Source organism: Labrus mixtus, chromosome 7, assembly GCF_963584025.1.
Source record: "Labrus mixtus chromosome 7, fLabMix1.1, whole genome shotgun sequence".
In the NCBI taxonomy this organism is placed as follows: Eukaryota; Metazoa; Chordata; class Actinopteri; order Labriformes; family Labridae; genus Labrus; species Labrus mixtus.
The window spans coordinates 24,427,087-24,449,034 of NC_083618.1; the positions used below are offsets into that span (position 1 = coordinate 24,427,087).

The following is a 21,948-nucleotide window of genomic DNA, read 5'->3' on the forward strand; positions in this document are numbered from 1 at the left end:
GAAACCAACACACACGTAAACACTGTGGCGCTTTGTCTGAACGCACAGCGACCGTTGAGAGCAGAAACCGAGCGCTCCTTCACCTGTGGGCTCCAAAGAGAACAAACACCTGGCTTTAGAAGAGATCTATTCTTCCTCAAAGACTTAAAGAATGATCCTCGGCGTGAATCAACTCGCCCTCGAGAAAGAGAGGGAGAGAGAGAGGGAGACAGAGAGAGAGAGAGAGAGAGGGAGAGAGAGAGATAACCTCCACTTCAGACAAAACAATTCTGTGCAGAAACCCAAACAAGATCATTGTGACAAAAACGAACAAAAGGAGCAAAGAGAGGAACGTTTGAAAAAGGGACACACCGAGGGGCGGGGAGCTGAAACTGTTTCAGAAAGTCTGCCGGCGGGTGTTCCGATCGACTCGGGGTCCTGCGCCTGCTCGTGAAGTCACACAATATGATCGGAGGGTTTACAGTTTTCACAGTTTCGTCGGGTCTTTGAGCAACAACAGTGACCGCCCACTGACGATAGGACAGTTCATTTGGCACCAAAACGACATTCAAAAACGGAAAAAAGACAAGACTGTGTACATGATTTTCATCCATGTCAAGGAACTACACATCCCACAATCCATTGCGAATCATATTGTGTCTTCTTTTAAACTTTTGTCATTGTTATAGTTTTTATACCGTTAATACAAGTGTTGTACTATCTACAGTTTGTGCTGTGGAAAATATAAACTACATTCTCTGCGGCATGACAAGGTTATTAGGCTAGTAGCCTACATTTCGTGTAAGCTAACTAACTAGCTAGCCTGCTAGCGGGACTTATCTGTTCGCATACGCCGCCAACAAACAGCCAGTCACAACGTGCTGCGTCATCATACAAATGTCACCAGCAGACGCAGGACCCCGAGCAGATCTGGCACCTACACCGCTCCATCAATCATGTATCACATGAGACGAGGAGTTGTAGCCATCAGAAGCTCCGCCCCCCTGCAGGACGTAGTGTGTACGTTTACTGCTTGTAGCTACACTGCAAGCTAACGCACGCTAGCACAAGCTAACCGCCGGTGTTTGTCACCCGCCTGTCCAACAGGAAGCAGACCAACTCCACGTCCACGGGTAAAAGACAACACAAGGTTCACCCTCGTTTTAGAACGAGCTTTATCCGCTTGGTGTTTCTCCTCACTCTGATTATATTTTATCTTCTTTGCTGCTACGTCCACGTCCGTCATATTCACCGGTTTGAATGGCGTCCAATCACTGAATTGTATCCACTATTGTTTCCATTCGACAGTCAACATTCCTCTGCAGCGTCAGTGTCACAAATGTTTACCATGAGAGGATCTGTGGTCGGGTAATGAAGCCTTAATAGACGGGTGGATGGCAAACAAGCTGGGAAACTGGCTCTGTGCCTCCATATGGGCCTCATACATACATATGCAAGTGTGTGTGTGTGTGTGTGTGTGTGTGTGTGTGTGTGTGTGTGTGTGCCAGCTGGCAGGGCCCGTCATCTCCTCTCTGAGGGATGTGTGGGAGGATGTTGGTCACAATGCGAGCAGCGATTGTGTTTCCGATGTTGCCAAGAATCTGTCAGCTCAGGTGAGATGGGAGACTATTGAGGTAACCTGTTGGCTCAGTGTCAACAGAACCGTCCTGTTTGCAGGAGGCATTCATCAAACGGACCAATCAGTGGGATGTGTAGAGAGTGAAATGATAAAGGTACCTTAGTATATGATCAGACATTAAGGAAACATGCTATGTTGAAGTGCTGGCTTCTCTGACAGAGTGTGTCCTCCTTCTAACTTTAGATTCTGGTCCTGAATGCTCTGGATTTGTTTGGACGTTTTTGTCAAAATTGGAAGATCAATATTGGAGATGTTTTTGAAAAATGGAGAGAGGTTAGAACACAGAAAGGTTTACAGACCGATGCAGAGCTGGATAAACACTGAAGCTTCAGTGTCCACCACATGGCAACCTGAGTGATCATCGACTCTAGAGAAGAGGGGGGGGAGACAGCTCTCTACAATGTTTAGAATTTAGACTGCAGTACCCATTTTAAACACTAGGGGTCAGAGTTACTTATTGCTCCTTTAAATTAGAAGTTAAAAGTAACATTTGGGGGAGGTAAAATCTAATGTGAACATGATGTCAGGGAGGAAGAAAAATAACTCTTAATGCTACACCGGAGTCTGATCATGCATTCATCTATTTATTATGGGGAAATGAGCGAGGGGCCGAGAGCACGTACAGTAAATGAAGAAACCCTGTGAATTGATTTTTCCTTTGCACTTACAGTTTCTGTTTCTGCTGGTTGAAGAATAAAACCCCTTAAACATTATTTTTCACCCAAAAGAGTAACAGCTCAGTTTTTTTTTTTTTTTGGGGGGGGGGGGGGGGGTGAAAAACTCCAGCTTATTGAGGACAAAAGGCCACAATATCTCCCAAAATATGTTTTCAGATTTAGCCACTTTCCGTGGATGTAATCCTGGTCACAGCGTAGAAAATGTGACAAATCAGACCCCAAAGTCACTAAAACAAACAGCACGTTTGTTATTAAGTCACATTTTCAGCCGCTAACAAGCTCTCCCGAGTCACTGTTCTCCACAGAAACCATTCAAGGCATATTTTTGTCGTGCTGAAAAAGTTGACTGCTGTGACTGTGCTTCTCTAGCCCGCTGCTCTGTCTAGACACACTGCGGTGCGGACGGTGTGTGTGTGTGTGTGTGTGTGTGTGTGTGTGTGTGTGTGTGTCTGTGTGTGTGTGTGCCCAGCCTCTCTGTGCTCTTATAATTAGAATTGTTTGCGTTGTGGATGTGTTTGAATATTTAAATGAATAATGACCATTTTGAGTAATATGAACAGAGAGGCGGGGTCACTGTGTGTCTGTCCGTGTGTGTGTGTGTGTGTGTGTGTCTGTCCGTGTGTGTGTGTGTGTGTGTGTGTGAGAGAGTGTGTTTGTGTTGTGGATGCAAATGATGTGGTCCCAGCTGTTTCCTCTGGGCCAGAGGGCAAAGTGAGGCAGACACAGTCCAACCTACACGTCTGTGTGTGTGTGTGTGTGTGTGTGTGTGTGTGCGTGTGTGTGCGCAGGGGTCAAGCCCACGGTCATGAACGTGCATGTCGTGTGTGTGTCGTGGGGGTTGAGAGTGTGTGCGTGCGGGGTCTGCAGACTGAAGTGTCTTTTGTCTAGACCTGGTCTCATTCTGAGTCAGACCAGCTGACTGAGTGACGTCTCCGATGTGTGTCTGACAGAACGACATCACAGACAGCTTGTGACACAGCAGGATGTCAGGAACATGAAACAATATCTACAAAAGAGGGGGGGGGGGGGGAACTATAACAGACACACCACAGCACCTTTGCATCATTTCAAACACAGCAATGCAAAACGAACAGAGAGCAGACTGTGATCTTTGCTAATCTAGACCCTTCAAAAAGACCCTTCAGTGTCTGTTGGTGCACCTTTAGATAAATCAGAGCCTCTCAGACTGCGATGTGTTTGAACTCACACAGAACAACACCCTTCAGAGCAGACAGCAAAACATCTCTCACCTGTCGGCTCTCAGTTGAGCGTTATCTGGGATTCTCTTTCTCATAGCTTGCTATACAGCGACGGCTGATTCTGAAGTCAGCCGTTCCTGGATCATTTCTTAGTTTCCTAATTACCAAAATCTAGCAGGCAGACTTCTGCACACTTACTGGACTTCACAGACTTGTGTGCGGCCAGCTTGAGTCACTGCTTTTTAACATATTTACTGCATAAATGTGATAATCGACGACCTCATCAAAGGCGTCGCACACACACCTCATTACATCGGGAATCCATAAAACAAGACAACTCGACGGGACTGATCGACACGTTCTGCGACGTTAAAAACATGCAGCCCTCTCTGATGTGACAATGAACCTTTCGACCCTCCCCCTCCCTCCTCCTGACTTGACCCCTGACCTCTGACCTCGCAGACACCCAGACTGCCTCTCTCCCCGCAGATGCAGCCCAGCGCTGGTTTCATATGCAAAAAAAAAAAAAAAACAGCCCCACCACAAGACGCAAATTAACATAGATCTGAATATCTAAATTCCGAAATGATTGTGTGTGTGTGTCACGACCAATCACTGAACTGTATCCACTCCTAAACTCACCTGCTGCGCTGTCATTGGCTGGAGGACAGAGGACAGGGTCTTACATGCACTAAGCCGGTTATTTTAAGGTCATACAGGGAATAAAGGTCACCACCCCCCTCCCCCCACTCGCTCCAGGTGAATTCTCCTGATTATATCCTGCTGCGTTCTCACATCAGCTCACTCTGACTTTCTGCAGAATAAATACGAGGAGGCTGGAGGAGAAACTCCGGGTGAAGAGAGGAACATTCAGCTGTTTGTGTTCACACGAGTTTTCTGTGAGTTTGAACGAGGCTTTACTGACCGAGGCAGCAGCAGACCGACACCTCCCGAGTCCTGCAGAGTAAAATGTGTCCGGCTTCTGACAGGGCGGTTCACACAGCTGCTTACTCTGACAAAATGTCTACCACTGTAGAGAAACTTTCAAATCTAATACTAAACCCCAAGATAAAAAGCTGTTAAAAGAAATTAAACACGGCTCCCTTACTTATCTGGAAACTTCAAACTATTCCTCATCTGCAGGCGACACAAGCGCTCATCAAGAAGACCCGACTAATCGATAAAGGCCAAAAAGACACTTTGACACTTTCCTTCCCATGTCATCAGATGTTAATGTGAACATTTAGAAACTAGAACAATCCAACCCAGACCTCCTCCTGGGTCAGACTAATAACTGAAAAACAAGACGCACTTTAGTGTGAGCTCCTCAAGCAGACGACAATCGACGTATTTAGAAGACCAGACAGCCTAACAGGGTTTTTTTTTTTTTTCCTGTCTCAGACTAATTAATGAAAAACAAGAGCCGATCTTTTCCACACTGCCTCATGACACTCGGTGCATATAGCAGCAGACAGTCATTGGCGTTATTTATAGCGCAGCCTGTCGGCCCTCAGACGCTCTCTGTATGGATTTATTCACACTGTCGAGACAGACGCACACACGGCCCGCTCCGACTTCAGACTCATTAATGGCACAATATGGGCCCAACAGGCTACAAGGGCCTCCGCTTAACACAGTCCTGTATGCAGATTATATGCAGAGAGCACACACACATAAACACACACACACAAACACACAACCCCCCTAAGTGACGGTGACCCTGACCCCCAGACACACACGCAGCATGCATCTACATATATGCATGACGGCGAGCACGGCGATGACTGTGTTGTGCTCTTATTCACGTCTAGACCCCGAAACAAAGAGCAGCTGAGAGGGTGAATTAAAGGAAGGAAGGAAGGAAGGGTGTGAGAAAAGAAGGAAGGAGGTAACAGGAGTAACAGAAGGTAGAAAGCTTTAAGAATAGTCAGATGAGAAATGCACTCTGGGAAATGTAGTTAACCCCCCTGTCACAGTCGGCAGCAGGCGCTGAGATGCCACCGTGGTTATGGCGGCCACCGCGCAGAGCGTCCGATCAATTTCAAAATAAAACACAATATACAGACTCATAATTGTATATTCCAAAATGTTATAAACTAAATGGATCCAGTGGGGCAGGGCGTGCACCGTCAGCACACACAGAATATGTTGAAATTGCGGATTAAGTGGAGAAACTTTGTATTTGGAAATGATGAATAAAAAGTCTGAAATAGCTCCTCTTATTTTGACAGCAAGAAACACGGACAGAATGAAGGCTGGTTGTCATCCCGACAGAGACAGCCAAACAGGAAGTGTTCATCTGTGCATGAACAGGTCCTGCTGACGTGCTTTTGAGCAGCAGCTGCTCTGAGGCCGCTCCCACAGCTCCCACAGCTCCCACAGCTCCCAGTCTCACGTGTCAGGAGGAACGGGCAGACCGAGCGGCTGCAGCCGAGTCGGCTTTCTTTGGAAAAATCATTTCTTCAGAGACAAATTACTGAGTGTTTATCGTACACGAGGATTAAAGTGTTTCTGGTTCTGGGACAATGCCAGCTGTCAATCAAAGAGGAGAAAAACACAAAAGGGAGAGGTTGATCCTCACGGGCTTCTGTAGACACACCAAATATCACCATCGCTTCTTTAGTGCGAGAAAAAAGGAAAATGTAGACGAGAATTTTTTACACATTTTTTACACAGTCGATCAGGCAGGAAATGAACAGACAAAATCAGACTGACACGTGCACACACACAGACACACACAGACACAGACACACACACACACACACACACACACACACACACACACACACACACACACACACACACACACACACACACACACACACACACACACACACACACACACACACACACACACACACACACACACACACACACACACAGAGACAGCCAGACAGAGAGGTTTACATAATAAGTCTAGGAGGCCAGCCAGAACAGACTCAATCATTTAATTTCCATGATTCACTGAGTGAAAGAGAGACGAAGAGAGAGAGAGAGAGAGAGAAAAGATCAATGAGACTCAAACACAGAGACAAGAGAAGTAAACGCTGCCTAACAACAACAGTCGGCCATGTTTGATCATGTCAAAGACTTTAACCCTTATTTTTCAAAACTCTCCAACAACTGCAGGTTGTTTACAATGCAGCAGCCAGTATGTCCTCCTTCTAACTTTAGATTCTGGTCCTGAATGATCTGGATTTGATTGGACCAGAGAAGGTAGGCGGTTTTAAGACACCCCCACAGGGCAGTTTTGGACGCCCCTCGGTTTGCCAGATATGAGAGCAGTTATCAGGTCAACAGGTGTTGCAGCGATGGAAGCGGGCAAGAGAACTGGTTCAGATAGAAGTGATTGTACCCGACCTAAAAAGCCTCTGCATGTTTCTAATAAGCTCCACGAGCAGAAACGTGCTCAAACTAGGATCAATATTGGAGATGCTTTTGAAAAATGGAGAGAGGTTAGAACACAGAAAGGTTTACAGATCGATGCAGAGCTGGATAAACACTGAAGCTTCAGTGTCCACCACATGGCAACCTGAGTGAGCATGGACTCTAGAGAGGAGGGGGGGGGACAGCTCTCTACAATGTTTAGAATTTAAACTGCAGTACCCATTTTAAACACTAGGAGTCAGAGTTACATACTGCTCCTTTAAGGTGCTTCTGTTAAACTCAGTTTTACTGTTTAGAGACAAAGTTTCTGTGCCTGTTTGCCTCTTGTTGATGTTTTGCTGTCAAAGTGGAAGTGTTGGGGGATTTCTTTTTTTGCACAGTGATCGGTAAACATCATCAGTTTGTCACGAGAGCTGCAGCTTTAACAGGATGTGGAGCGTCTATGAGGGACACATGACGATGACAGAATGACACATGAAGGAAGTCAGACATTTCTCAAGTCAGAAACATTTTCAGTTTTAATGTGAACTGAACTTGAAGGGGATGATTTCATCTTGAGCTGCAACGATTAATCGACTGGTGCTTACTCATGTTTTAGACTCAAACCTCTTTGACTATTGGGTTTAGGGTTATCAAACTATTTGAGTACTTTTAAGGCCAAAATTATCTTATTGCAGCTCCATAAATGTGAATATTTCCTGGATGGTTATGAAAGCTAACCTTTAAAAATACATCTGAGGACTTGGGCTTCACAAGATATTGAGCGATTTTTTCGCCTCTTTTTTAAAGACCAAACTACTGGGTCAGCACCCTTAAATCAACGTTTCAAATCATCACGTAACTAGATCCCTCGTTGACATGTACTCGACCTGTTGAAGCGCCGGTGTGCCCAGGCCTCGGCAGGGATCAAACTTGTGATTTAAGAGGAACAGGGATGTGTGTAGATTGTGTCATTTCTGTTCCTGGAACTGCAATCCCCTCCTGTCCACTCATGAGGAACAATCTTCCCTTGAATTCAATTACAAAGAAAAATACCACCATGCTCTCCAGCTGAACTCTCTCACACACACACACACACACACACACACACACACACACACACACACACACACACACACACACACACAGGAGCACGCACACACTCAGACAAATTCTGCAGAAACATTTATGTTGGCTACAGACGCAGACTGTGGAGGTGTTTGGGTTTCGACAACCAGACATGATACAAACTTCCAGGGAAACAAGCTGCTGGTAGGAAATGATTCTTACAAACTGATACCAGGAATGACTTCACCGCGCACACACTGAAACACACACACACCGAAACACACACTGAGGCACGCACATGCACACACACACACACACGAGGACGCATGGCTAGCCTGTGAGTAATGCTGATGTCATGTGCTTTGACTAGCTGTGTCTGCCGCTCAGAACAGATGTGTTAGTACGTGTGTGTGTGTGTGTGTGTGTGTGTGTTTGCTCGTGTGTGTGCGTGTGTTCATGTGTGTATGTAACAGGTATCTGTATCCTCACAGATCCAGATGAGGAACATTGTGCAGGTTTAAGTCAGGGTCTCTGCAGCTTCTTTATGAGTCTGAGGTCTGTTTCAATGACTAATCAGAGTCTAAATGCAGCCGTCACAGGTGCAGCTGTACGCTCAGCACTAAACTGTCTGCTCCACCTTTTATTTATCATCAATGACGGGGCTTTCACATTTACACAAAACTCATGAAGTTTTCGAGGTGAGCTGCATGTTTCTCCTCCAGCCTCCTCGTGTTTATTAAGAATCCCGTATCAGTCAGGCGCTAATACATCACTGAGTCGCCCCACAGAGCTCAGACAGAACTTTACCTCGAGCTGTCTTTAGTCAGGTAGATATTGATGTAATTGTCAGACGTCGGACTGATGATGCCGATCCTCATCTCCAATCAAGAAAGACGGCTGGGCACTTTAGACTTTCTCAGCTCGCACAGTCTCACTTTGAAGACGTGGGGACTGACAAAAAGTGAATCTCTCACCTTGAAGTCATCAAACAAATCATTCAAAGAGTTATTTCAACCAACTGGACAACCTCCGTGCCGAGGACAGTTTCCTCTAAATTGCCCATTTTTGGAGATTCGTTCAATCACTGAAATTAAAAAAAAGGTTGAAATAAGACAGAACTTAAAGTAGGTTTCATTCTGTCTGGGGCTTAAAACACGCCTAAAACACGTTTTTACCAAAAGCAGTCTGCGTCTATCACTTTAGGTTTCTCTTATAAAATGAGAAGGTGCCCCCCCCCCCTCCCCCCTCCCCCTCCCCTCCTATCTGAGAAGTTCAGGGAAATCCCGTCTTTTCCTAAGATGTCTCCATCGTCCTTTGATCAGCACATCTCGAGTGCATAACGTGGATTATCCCGTGTTCTACTTCCTTTCATCTCTTCCTGTCACACTCGGCTGCATCGTGTCCAGAGTGGCTCGAACTCCTCACGCTTAATCCTGTTTTGTTTTTTTTACATAAAAGGTCAATGCAGCATGAAGTTTCCAAACTCTTTGTCTCTTTTTTAGATGTCTCGTTTCTCTCTCTCTCTCTCCCTCTCTCTCCCTCTCTTCTCTTCCTGTCTCTGCAGTCTTCTCTCTTCTTCTTCTTCTCTTTCTGTCTCTGCAGTCTTCTCTCTTCTCTCTTCTCTCTTCTTCTTCTTCTTCTCCGGTTCGTCTGTTTCCCTCCCTCTGTGCTCCTCCAGACTAAACATCACGTCTGCTCTCAGACTGAGGAATTATGCGTCTGACTGCGTTCGTATCTCGTCTCTGTTAAAAGCATCAGACGGCGAGTGACCTGCGTTTCATTGATTGCTTTTCATAACGAGTGCAACAACGGTTAGACATCATTTAAGATTCACGTTGATGTACTCTTTATATTCAGTGGAGACACATCTCCAGGCTTCACATCTTGTTTGTTCTTTCAGACAATAACGTGCTTCTCAAGCCCACGTACAGCTGAAAAACCGGCTCGCTACCCGTGAATAAAGACGTGGTTATCCCAGCCCTGACTTCCTCACTGACACTTTAACCAAAAACAAAAGGAGTGAAGGCGGTCTGCTGCAGTTTAATGATTGTTTTTGGGCTTTGAAAAGACCTGTCGTGTTTGGCCGTCCATATACCTTTGGTCATGTGCGTCGCTATTAAGACTGCAGATTCTTTCAGGGCAGAGACGACATGCCAATTAGATATTTGGATTCATCCATTACTGCAACAAAAGCCCCAAAATAAATCTTTAAAAAAAAAAAAAAAATCCTGAATTATATTAGAAAAAAACAACAACAATGCACATCACATATAAAACAGTCTCTTCAGTCCCAGCAGGTAGAACAGGCTATTTCACGGCTGCTGTTTTTCACAACCTGCAGAGAGCGTCCCTCTCTTTCATTATCGTATTGTGCGTTTGAAACAAACAAAAGACACCTGCACCCTTTTAAAGAGTTGATAAATAAACCGTTATTTCAGTGGGGGAATTGATTTGCAGCTTGTCCATGGTGAATACTTGCTGGTTATCTTGTAGTTTTCTGTCATTCTTGACTGTAAATCTTTTCAGCGTTTTGACTCCTCCAAACACGGAAAAGGCTTTTGTTGACCATTTTTTTCTGCACTCACACACATATGCACCCTTTTCACCAAACTTGAACCCTGCTTGTACCAGCTGTGAACCAGTGTGACTCAGCCCCCTGCTTGTGACTTTAGCTGGACACACACACATACAATAAGCACACACACACATACAACACACACTGCTTTCACGTGAATGAGATCTTAAGACGTAATCACCCATGTGTGTGTTTTCATGCCTTGCTTCACCAAACAGCACCTATATTTATATACACATACATTAAAACCACCACTCATTTATACATCCTAACATCACAGGGATTTCCCGGATGCGACCACACACATGACCGCGCACGCGCACAGTCTCACTCACGCGCAGGCAGACGGCTAGACAGACGTCTGGCTTCTTTTGCTCGAATGACGAAGCGCCGACAAAACTTCCAGCTCTTCCCCTCTCTCTCTCTCTCTCTCTCTCTCTCCCTCTCTCTCTCTCTCCTTCACCTTTATTCACCGAGCAAACCCACCTTTACCTCCAATATCCGGCTCTCTATATCCTCTACGGATACTTCCGGACAGTTTAAAAACTCTTTTAAGTCGTGTTTTTACCGTAAAAAAATAAAATCCTCCATGGAAGTCAGTGAAACGACCGAAAACAAGCAAAAAAAAACAAACGTTAAACACCTCAAATAATGAAATAAATAAAGTTAAAACTGAAGGATGAGAAGCTGGTTCAAGATCAAAATCCACAAATGGCTTAAACATTCACCAAATAGAGAACAGTATTGTTGGTGGACCCCTAACCCTAACCCCTAAAGAGGTTTAAAATGACACAATACGCACAATTTACGGTGTTAAAGTGCACATAGCCTACATGTCACCAAAACTGAAGATTAAAACGCCTAAAACTTTACTTTGAAGCACAGTGTTGTCCTTTCTGTTCATGTCAGAGGGGTTAAACCACAGCCGATGATACAAAGATACATTTTTTTTTTTGACTCACTGATCCACAATCCCGGTTGTTTGGCTTCACATTTGCCCCCCCAACAGACCCAGTTAAAGAAAAAACATGCGAGGAAAAGTAAAAGGATTCAACTCGTACTCACTGATTTCCATGCTCTGGAGGGAGGTGTAGCGCTTGCAGTTACAGGTACAGGAGACATTGGCGGCGGCGGTGGCGTTTAAAACACCCATCAAGTTCAACATTTAAAGCCTCCTGGAGTCGGACATGAATGCTCCAGGAAGAGGAAGCGAGACGCGGGGAGGAGAAAGGCTGGAGAAGAGAGAGAGCGATCGGAAGGAAGGCGACGACGCCAAACTCCCTGTAAAAAAAAAAAAATCCTCCTTTTCTCTCCAGCCTCCTCTCCCTCTTCTTCTCCCGTCCGTCCGTCCGTCCTCCTCCTGACTCGGTTCTCTCCTCCTCCTCCTCCGGTTTCTCCTCCTCCTCCTCCTTTCGAAATATATCTATCTGTCTGTCTGTTCGGCGTACCGTTTGAGTGACGGTACAGCCGGTAAATACTGTTTTTAACGTCTGCAGGAATAGTTTGAATCTCCGGTTCCGTCCGCTAGAAATCTGTTATAATGGTTCCTGTGTTTTCAGTCGATGTGAGTGACCGTCTGTCTGGTCCTGTCTGTGTCTCTCCCTCTGTCTCCCCCCTTCTCTCTGTGTCTCCAGGGATTTCAGTCACTGTGACTCCCCCCCCCCCCACCTTCCCTCCTCTCCCTCGGTGACACTGTCTGAGTCTGTCTCTCATTTCCAATTTCCACTTTCTACTTTTGGCCCATGGCAGGTCTGCAAAACCAAAGGCTGCACACACAAAGCAGAAGGAAACAAAGATCCCACATTTACTGAGGCCCTGAAGTCCCAAAAAGTACACAGAAAAAATAACTAGTGCACATAATATATAGCCTTATATCTTGTGCCCCTAACACAGGGGCGATTCTAGAGTCTGTTGGGGCCCTAGGCATGAATTCACAGGGGGCCCCTCCAACCGGCATTTATCACCATAATGTCAAAAATAAAAGATCTGATATCAACAGAAATTGTGAAATGTGAACTTTCCTACTGTCATTGAAAACTTTGCACATTTTGAGCCACTGCTGTCGTTTTAATTTTGTCAGACATTGGGGGCCCCCTACTGGCCCTGGGCCCCAAGCGGTTGAAAAGCAGCGCCCCTGAACTAACGCAGTGGTTCTCTGCTGGATATAAGTCTCCTTCATGAGATATCCCAACCTGACATTTGTCAGCCAATAAGATAAGCACTAATAGTATTTTTTTTTTTTTAGATTTATTCAGGGGCTATGCCTGGATAGAGTCAGACAGTGGGGCGGGCGAGAGAGAGAGAGTGGGGGATGGCATGTGGAAAAAGAGCCACAAGTCCGGCCGAACTCAGGCAACCTGCTTGGAGGACTGTAGCCTACAGACCATTAGACCGAGACCTCCACAAAGTGGAATAGCCCAAAGACCGATTTCGAGTACTCCAACACTAGTCTGAGCATGACCTAAAGAACAGAGGATGGAAACACAACGAAAGTATAAAAATTAATAGAAAAGAAAACAACAAATGAAGAACAGTCAGGCGTCGAATCTGCAGCCTGTAATCAGTTTATTAGTTTATTATCTCTGACGCTTGTTTAGTTTCACTCATAAAGATGAAACACGCGGTTGGACTGGACAAACTGATGAGGGAAATTCTTCTTTTTTTAAATCCTCCATTAAAATTCCATCTTTGCTTATTTTATATTCTAACTTTGAAATGTCTACATTTGAAAATGATCAGCACTAAGAGCTTGTTGTTTTTTCAATACAAAAAAAACCTGCAGATGTTCTAAAGTTTCGATTTCATAATCACAAAAAATACATTTGATTTTACCCCCCAATGTTATATACTTCTTTAGTTTATGTGAGGTAATCTGCAGGGTGGAGGATACACTAGTGTGGAGGGATTCTACCCCCCCTGCTGGACGCCAGTGGCACTGACCAACCGACCTGAGGCCAGACCTTCTGATGTCATGTGGACTGTTTAAAGTGAGACACTTTGCAGTGAGGTTTAAAGTTGAACAGTTATTGTGATACTCTACTCATGCACATGACTCCTTTATGGAGCTGTTGACCACAGTCTGTGTCTTTCCAAGTTTCTGCAGCATTCAGGTTCTCTCACAGGTCCACACCCGACTCGTCCACCATTTTTGGCTTCTGGTGTGTTTTGGAGTTAGTTTGTTAGTCCGCTCCCCTTTAATCTATTGTCTTCCAGGTAATGGATTACACTCTAACACCACATGAGGACAGACAGGTTTTGGGTCGTGTTCAAGCTGTCCGTGTGGTAAGAGAAAGCTGCCACCAAAGCGAGCGTTTCCTGCCTGCAGCGTCGGACAGTAAAGGCTCTCCAATGAAGGTCTAACTCCTCAGTGAGTGTTGCAGGACATTGCAGGACAAGGTGGAGGGGATGCGGAGCTTGATCCAGGACTTGTTTTAAGTCGGGTTTCCTCTGGATCAAGCTGTGTGTTACCATGACCTGGATGACCGAGAGCCCACACAGACAAAGCTGAAGGGGATTTAGCAGGTCCATTAACCTGACACCAGGCAGGTTCTGGTTCTGGTTACTTTATTTGTACAGCCGGTGAGATAGTGACATCCATTATGACACACATGTCCTTGGTCCTGAGGAACCAAGACTCAACATCAGAATCAGAATCGGGTTTTATTGCCAAGTACATTTACACATACAAGGAATTTGACTTGGTGTATTGGTGCTAAACAATTAACAAGGAAATAAAGCAAAACTATCAACTTAAATAATACAGTTTAAGAAGATATTACAATATATCAAATAGAATTTAAAAATGTAAAATATAAAAAATAAAAAACACAAAATGTACAAAAGGTGCAATGTAGGACCTTGAAGGAACATGACGAATGACCCCCACTCCTCAGGTCTACTTCAGATGTAACACAGCAGAGTGAGGCTCAGAACAACAAACAAAAAGGAGACTCTACCAACAACCCGAGTCTCTCTAGTCGTTCTCGTCTCCTGACACAAAAACAGGAGGACAAGTAGTGAACTCTCCGATACCTGCTGTGCAGTGTGCAAATACTTACAGTGCTTAAACGGCACTCTATGTCCCTCTTTACACACAACTAAACAATCTTCCAAAAACACTCTAATGATCGACAACATGATCTGGCCTACACAATACGAAGGGTTCTGGAGACAGGCGGTCTTAGTTGGTAGCGGTCAGAGAAGGGAACAGCAGCATACAGTAACATTGGTGCTGTAAGATTTAAAGTCCCAGATGCACTGCTCTTAGTGTTTATATCAAAATGCTGACGTCAACTCCTTTCCACGTGAGGCATTTAAAACTTGAGTGTCAAGATTCTCCATTCAGCAGCAGCATCTGCATCACCGGCTGATCCACCTCACCTACATCATCAATGTAGCATCTGCTTCATATTTTATTAGAAACATGCAGAGGCTTTTTAGGTCGGGTACAATCACTTCAATTTAAAGGAGCAATATGTAACCCTGACCCCTAGTGTTTAAAATGAGTACTGCAGTCTGAATTATAAACATTGTAGAGAGCTGACTCCCCCCGCCCCCTCCTCTCTAGAGTCAATGCTCACACAGGTCACCATGTGGTGGACACTGAAGCTTCAGTGTTTAGCCAGCTCTGCATCGGTCTGTAAACCTTTCTGCGTTCTAACCTCTCTCCATTTTTCAAAAGCATCTCCAATATTGATCCTAGTTTGAGCACGTTTCTGCTCGTGGAGCTTATTAGAAACATGCAGAGGCTTTTTAGGTCGGGTACAATCACTTCTATCTGAACCACTTCTCTTGCCCGCTTCCATCGCTGCAACACCTGTTGGTTTGACCTGATAACTGCTCTCATATCTGGCAAACCGAGGGGCATCCAAAACGGTCATGTGGGGGGTCGCCTTAAAACCGCCTACCTTCTCTGGTCCAAAGAAATCCAGAGCATTCAGGACCAGAATCTAAAGTTAGAAGGAGGACATACTCTGTAAGAGAAGCCAGCACTTCAACAGCATGTTTCCTTAATGTCTGATCATATAGTAAGGTCACTTTATCATCTCACTCACTACACATCTCACTGACTGGACCTTTGAGTATTGTACATCATCCTCTCGCTGGTTCCTGAAAACACCCCGCTCCCAGCATGACCGATCTTTTAACTCGGTGACCCTTTCAGCGTGAGCTCTTAAGAGGCCGATGATAAATAGACACAGAGACACTCACAGAGATTCAGGAGGGCTGATAAAGAACAAGTATCCAGCCTCAGTGATTCATCCCATTCACTGTTCAAAGACAGGGTGAGATAAAGAGGAGACGCAGACAAAGGATGACCACACCTGGGTGTCCGTTTAGGTGACTCAGCATCCTTCAGACGGTAAACTGACTCACTGCCAGCTCAACGCTCTCTGTCTCAGCCTGCTGCCTGAGCCAAGCAACGCTACTCTCAGCGCGAGGGGAGAGACAAGAGCTGTGCTGTCTGGATCGTACTACTTCAGTCTATACGAGGGCGTTTTCTGGAAATGAAGACAGCAAGTTCATTTAACACATATTATCCAATAGAGGTGGAAATGTAAAAATCGAGATTCTTCTCTTCTAAGATTTAAAATCAATTCATAATTTCCAAAAATCGATTCATTTTTTATTTTTGGCTAATCAGTCACTCCCTGCTAAGTGCTAAGGCTAGCTCTTTCACTCCAAATGCTAAAAAGAGCAGCAAGAAATCAGCCAGTCTCACAGATGACTGGAGTAGATCTGGAAGTATAGACTTTGAATCATGGATCATGAATCCATGAATCAAGAATTGTTTTGAATCAAAAGTCGATTCTGAATCGAATCATGACCCCGAGAATCGAAATTGAAACTAATCGTGAGACACCCAAAGATTCCCAGCCCTAGTATCCAATATCGAGTGCCTAGACTTCTAACTATTGTTGCGGTGGTATCAGAACATTAACTAAAAGTTTTTATTCTGGTATCCTGACAACCCCACAGAAGCAAACTTTCCTCCTCCACCTCGATGAATGTTGAGCTGTAGATCTTCAGTCCCCCTGGTCCATGGTCCCCCAGAAAGCTGCATGAATATACTAATATATGCTAATGAGTAAAGCCAATAACATGCTAGAGGAAACTTAATTGCCGTCTGGTTTATGTTGACTGCTAACTTCATTGAAGTCTTATTGTGGTTGACAGGTTGAATATTTACCACATGACTTTGGCAACAGAGACGTCCCCAGTCTGTTCCTGCAGGGGGCGCTGGAGTCCCATCGATGGTGGTCTCCATGCTGGAAACGTTGTCTCAGTCTAACTTTCAGTCAACCTAACAACAGGCTGAGAGCTGGAGCTGAGGCGGGTTTTAAGACTCCTGATGAATGGTTACACCGCGCCCGCCTGTCATTCAGGTCAGCTACAGGCCTTATTGTGAATAACTCTTATCCTTCATCAAATCAAAACTGATGAGTCATCAAAACATTCACCCCCCCCCCCCCCCCTCCCCGTGCTGTAGGAAAGCAGGTTTCAGTTGACGTGACTCACTAGACACAGTGAGACTTTTAGTAAAGCCCCTTTATCAAACGCAGGAACCTGGGTCTAAATTTAGTTCAGGGTAATTGATCCACCCCAAGCTGCAACCTCTGGTGTTGAAAAATTAAGCCAATGTGGAAGTGCAAAATCCTGAAGTTCGTCGAGTGGCCTGATTAACAGGCGGGCGCGGTGTAACGGTTTGTCAGGAGTCTTTTGCCAGCTCTCAGCCTGTCGTTAGGTTGACTGAAAGTTAGACTGAGACAGCATTTCCAGCACGGAGACCGCCATCGATGGGACTCCAGCGCCCCCTGCAGTCACTTAGTTTTGGTCCATTAATATTTACAGTTTATGATTATGTCAAACAAACTAAATAACATGAGGGAGTTTCTTTGTTCAATGATTGATTTTGTGTTTTTTTGTGTTTTTTTTACATAGGACAGTGGACGAGAGAGCGAGAGAGAGAGACAGAGGGAGACAGAGGGAGCAAAACAATGGGTAATAACATGCAGGAAAGGAGCCACATGTTGGACTTTAACCTGCGCCACCCACTCAGAGGACTATACATGTACATGGGTTGCAACCTGACCGGCCAGGCCATCAGCTCCCCATGTGTTTCTTTTTTATTAAAACAAAGCCGACATATCTCTGAACGTGACTTTGCTTCCGCTGTAAAAAAAATAATAAAATCTCTTTGTTTCTTTAAGTCTCCTGGTCTTTGTTTTGTCATTTTTTTAATCCTCCTGTTTGCACGCTTCAATCCGTGTTGATCTTCCTCCTTGTCTCTCCGTCTCTGTTGTCGTATTTTCTTCCTGTGTACGTTTTGTCTCGCTGGATCTTCTCTTTGTCACTTTGTCTTCCTTCTTTCCTTTAACTCTCTGACTTTCCTTTTCCCTCTGTCCTCAATCCAAATCCTGTACATTAACCCTCCTCCTGCCTCTCTGCTCATGCATTATTAGTGAGACCAGCTAAGAAACAGACAAACAGGTATAACTGTTGCTCTAACGTCCCTCTCCCTCTGCGTCTGGGACCAGGTGTATGCTAGTCTGTGTCTAATGCCTGTGTACGGGGTAATAGCCGTCAGAGTCTTAGGCGGTAGCCAATCCGGTTGCAGGTGGGATTAAAAGAGGATTAAGCATGTTTCTCTGTGAAAGCAGACAGACAGAGTCGTACTAATCTGACTTTAGCCCTGTACCCAAAAAGCAGCAGGCTTGAACAATATTCCCCTCTTCCACGGCTGCTTGTTGTGTGTGTGTGTGTGTGTGTGGGTGTGGGTGTGGGTGTGTACGTTATTAACCCTTTGTGGGAAACAAGATTTACAGTAGAGTCCAGGTGTCTACAGATAAAACCAGCCCAGATACTTCTGATAAATGAAGTGTTACTCTTTACAACTAAAAGGTGATACAACGTTATTCCAAAGTTTAACGACACGGCGTGTCGTTTTCAACTCAACGCCCCCCGCCTTACCCCGTCTCCACTGCTTCAGGTGAAGATGTTAGGGATCGCGCCGGAGCACTCAACTCGCCGCTTGATGGGCGTATAACCGATTTATGGCGGTCGGTATATTATTTTATTTCCATTTCCCTCCTTTTTGCTGTGGGTTACGTAGTAGCCTCAATGACTGCACCTGATTGGATAGAATTGCAGCTAGCCCGGGCGGTTGCTGGACTCATTTGCATAGAATAGACTTCAGGTCTTTTCTTGTCCTTGTCCGAGCGCCCCAGAGGCCTTCTCGAGACGCGCCGCAAAGCTCCCGTAATGCTTTGCGCGATTGCCTCTCCGGCTCTCCAAAGGAAATGAATGGAAAGCGAAGAGACGCTTTCCGAGCCGTTACATCACACACCTGTTGGAGTGGAATTCGGGCGCCTACATGAGTTCTTAGAGTCCCTCGAGCTTTCACAGAACTCTAAATCAGAATCAGCTTTTTCCTTTGATGCACTAAACTCGTGGAACGCCCTCCAGCAAACTGTAAGGATCGGAGTTCTTTTCTCTCTTCCAGAGTTTAGGAACTTGATCTCTAGCTGCTTTGTCTCTAATTGTAATTGCTTTAATGGATCTCAGTGCTTTTTGTCACTGACTCTGAGCGTTTCTTGTGTTTCTTTGCTTGTAATCTCGACGGCATTGGAAATGAGAGAAACCTCAGCGCCCTTTTCGAGAATAAATAAAGGTTAGAAATGAAATGAAAACACATTTTCCTCTGTCGCTCGCGTAGACAGACGAGGAACGCGGAAGGAGGAGGCTCTACGCACTACTGACACTCGCTTTTCTCACTCAACAGAGCTCGTTAGCGTTTTTTACAAAGTGGAGACTGTGGTGCATTGATAATATCCTAATCAGTGGATGAAATGTTGAGCTTTGACTTGTATCGACGCCGGAAAATTCTTTCTTTCTTTTTTTCCGACTCACAGTGTGCCGTTTACTGACGATTCTGTGTTGTGATTTGAGTCAGCTGCTCGTTAATACAAAGCATCACACATCTGTTTGTCCACCTTCAGTACAAAAGCACTGGATGTTATTCTCTTTGCAAGGGGGGGGATACTGAAATGTACAGAGCTGAGAATTCAATATTTATTGGATGCAGTGTGGACATCGATACATAATGCTCGCATGCTGTTAGGACACGGTGTAAGGATTATTTTTTTAAGGTTTGAAATGAGAGTTGGTTTATTCCTCTCAACCACAGACTGTATATATTAGTGTGAATGTGTGTGTAACTGCATCCTGTGTGTGTGATGTAGTGTGCAGTGCTTTTAGTTGTTAAGGCGCTCGAAAAGTGCAGTCCATTTGACATTTATTAGAGAGACATAACTTATCATTTCTGTGTTTTAGGGACAACCAAAAGGTGACTGAGCCCTGACGAAACGCTGCAGACCAAACATAAACATCTCAAACTCACACCGGACAAATTACATCATCGTCATCATCATCGTCGTCGTCATCGATGCATAAACATGACATCTGTTCTCCTTCTTCTTCTCTCCTCCGACCGACTGTCCTTTCAAACTTCTCCCGGCCTCTGTTTACTCACCAGGATGAGTAATGTCAGCAGGCGGTGTGCGGCAAACAAACAAACTCCCCGAGAGAGAGAGAGGGAGTGAACTTTAAAATGTTTGAGCCACTGCACTTACCGTACCAGCACACACTCTTTTTTCCTGTGCAAACACGAGTTGCTGACATTTTAGCCGTTATATTTGGACCCAACAGAGGCAGCAGCGACCCCGGTATGGACTCAACCCCGATAGGTGTAGTGGAGCCTGCAGAACCCAACAGGGACATTTGCTTTCAACAGGGCAGGCAGGTCGACTGGAGGCGACATTTTCTTTCTTGTTGTCTTGAATTTTGGGAGGGAAAGTGATGCTGCCAGTTTTTTTTAGCATGGCGTCGCTAGCTATCTCGGAGGACGGCAATGTCAAAGAAGTTTTGACCCGCCTACTCTGCCTCTGATTGGCTTTCCCTGATATTCTTACCCAACCAACCAGCAAAGGCAACAATATGTACTAGCCAATTAGATACAGATAATGGGCGGGTCATCCCTTGGCCATCCTGGGGGGAAAAAATCGTTGCATACGACGGAGGGGATTTAGAAGTGGGTACACATGAACTATGGAGACTGAAAAACTGCTGTTTGGCCACGCCTCCTCCATACTGAAGCCTCCGCTCTCCCCCAGAGACACACCTCCAACCCCCCTCCCCTTGAGTTCACACAAAGGAGGCAAGCGCTAGCGGCGGACAAAATTATCCTCGGCTCGTGGTGCAATCACCTGTGTCCTGCATTGTTGTGTTAGCATGCTAATGTTAGCGCTCTTTAGTTAGCTCGTAGCTTCACATTGCATGTAAACTGACAGAATGAGCGTGATCTAAAAACTCTTACTAACATCCAAATAATCAGTGAGTATGTTCTTCTTCTTCTCTCTAGTCCTTGACTAAAACAGCTTTTATACACAAGGGGAGGAGCCGACCGTCCCGTCCATGTAAACACGACTCTGACAACAACACAGCCAGCGGGACTCGAGCTTCTCACTCATTGTAGACAGTCATGACTCAGAGACACATTTACACAGGATAGACTGGATTTATGATATATTTATGTGGAACATGTCGCACATTCTGCCTTTAAGTCATCCGGATGATGCCTGCTAGTGTCCATCGGCAGGAAGTGCATGTCTTGGATAGAAACCATCTGTAAAGAGCTACTTGAAGCAGTGGGGGAGGGGCTCATTTTGTCAATTTTAACTAACTGATAAAGACTGTATATATAAGTATAACCTTATTTGATCAGATTCACAATGAGTCCTTACTAGGTAAGTCATACATCACTTTACAATCAACATCGACAAGTGAATCAAAGGGAATAGCATGTTAGCTCGTTAGCAGCCTGTTAGCTTAGCTAGCACACTGTCTTTTTGAACGTACTCGAGGCCGATTCCTGACCAAAATATGACGGGGGAGGGGAGGAGTTTTGCAGACTTTCCTCCGATCATTACAGTATAAGTAAGTGGAAACGATGCGCTAAGCCCCTTTTCCTTCACTGCTCTGCTGTTTTTAAATTAGCATGCTCATACGTCAACTTTTGTTGTTTTTAAACATGCTTCATGAATAAATTCAAATTGGATTAGGCTCAGTTTCAGGTCGACGCCCAAATAAAGCTGTTCGGATTATCTAGAAACCCAAAGTAATCTTTTTACCGCTCCTGTTTTTTTTTTATCAATGACCAACAATAAGTGAAGTTTCTGCTCTCTAAGAAAACTCTCTCTCGTCTGAAAGCTTGACATTTGAGTGAAACCTGTGCTTGAGGACATTTATTTCTTGCTGCGTGCACAAACAGCGCGGCCCTCTCTCTCTCTCTCTCTCTGTCTCTCTCTCTCTCTCTCTCTCGCTCTCTGCTGCAGCCCTGTGAGGTAATGTCTGTCTGTGTCTTGTCTGTGCAACACCCTGCAAGAA

General features: G+C 45.1%; 1 protein-coding gene across 1 annotated transcript in view; it reads right to left on the reverse strand.

The window, feature by feature from the left end:
- The window catches only part of pmepa1 (prostate transmembrane protein, androgen induced 1), a 33,463-nt gene extending 21,357 nt beyond the window's left edge, over nucleotides 1-12,106 (reverse strand). Inside the window, exon 1 of the mRNA XM_061041821.1 lies at nucleotides 11,569-12,106. Coding sequence (XP_060897804.1) covers nucleotides 11,569-11,668 — 100 coding nt within the window. The 5' untranslated portion in view covers nucleotides 11,669-12,106. The remainder of the gene's footprint in view (nucleotides 1-11,568) is intronic.
- Between the last annotated feature and the right edge of the window lie 9,842 nt (nucleotides 12,107-21,948).